Here is a 994-nt window from a genome sequence, read left to right as displayed (position 1 = left end):
AGATTGTGGCAAGACTTGTCCTTAAAGTCTCTGTATATTCAACTATATATTTCATAAGATCCCATACTATTCAATCACATAATTCATCATTTTTTATCAAAATCTGCTAAAAATCTTATGTTAATCCACACCAAAAAAGGTGGCGAGACTTGTCCTTAAAGTCTTTGTATATTCTCATTTCATTCAATTTTAATCATATATTTCATGTGACACAACTTTTGTACCACATATTTAATCAATTTTTATTAAAATTTGCTGAAACTTTTATCAAAAACTTTTACAAACAGCCCATTTGTTAATATATGCATATATGAGTGTGTACATACGATTAGTAGTGTGGGTGGTTAGGGAGAGAGGGAGGTGCAGCTTAGTCCTTGTTTGGTATGGATTAAAATAATATTTTTAGCAGATTTTGATCAAAGACAATTAATGAACTATGTGATTGAATAGTAAGGGATCTTATGAAATATAAAGTTGAATTAATTGTTGATTTAGACTTTAATAAAATCCAGATTTTAATTCGCTTTAATCAATACAAATAGAAAATATTCCAAATTTGGCATATCACAAGTTCAGAACTGAATATACACTGACACATCCTAGATGACATCTTCAATCACTCATTATATTTATATATTTGACTTAGTAAAGGCAAGTCTATGGAATATTAATTCATAGGAGATACAATGGAGCTTCAATTAATTAATAAAACTTCCCAAGTCCCTAGACAGTAACAAAGCAGAAAGTAGCTAGCATCTAAGCTCCAAGTTCACATTAATAAACTCCTAACTATGGCTGCTTGAGCACTGTCACTGTCTATTGATTCCAAAAGCTGTGATAATCTATCACTTAGGTCATCCACCTCTCTGTGTAAATTCTTTATGTAGTTACAAGTCTCTTGCAACACCTTCGAGGCTGAAACCTGTCATTGTTAAACAAAACTAGTTAGATAATTAGGATCGAGAGAAATTTTATGTGCTCTCACACTCAGGTT

At 31.2% G+C, this 994-nt stretch overlaps 1 protein-coding gene across 1 annotated transcript; it reads right to left on the bottom strand.

Moving 5' to 3' along the window:
• Positions 1-539: 539 nt before the first annotated feature.
• Positions 540-925, bottom strand: LOC111386026 (transcription factor PRE5-like; the record flags this gene model as incomplete). The annotated part of the gene is made up of 1 exon (XM_023010455.1): positions 540-925. A coding segment is annotated over one exon (156 nt), but the record flags the coding sequence as incomplete, so codon positions are not given.
• Positions 926-994: the final 69 nt, after the last annotated feature.

Source organism: Olea europaea, unplaced genomic scaffold (genome assembly GCF_002742605.1).
Source record: "Olea europaea var. sylvestris unplaced genomic scaffold, O_europaea_v1 scaffold33790, whole genome shotgun sequence".
NCBI lineage: Eukaryota > Viridiplantae > Streptophyta > Magnoliopsida > Lamiales > Oleaceae > Olea > Olea europaea.
The sequence above is the reverse complement of the archived record's forward strand: the minus strand, read 5'-3'. Positions and strand labels throughout refer to the sequence as shown.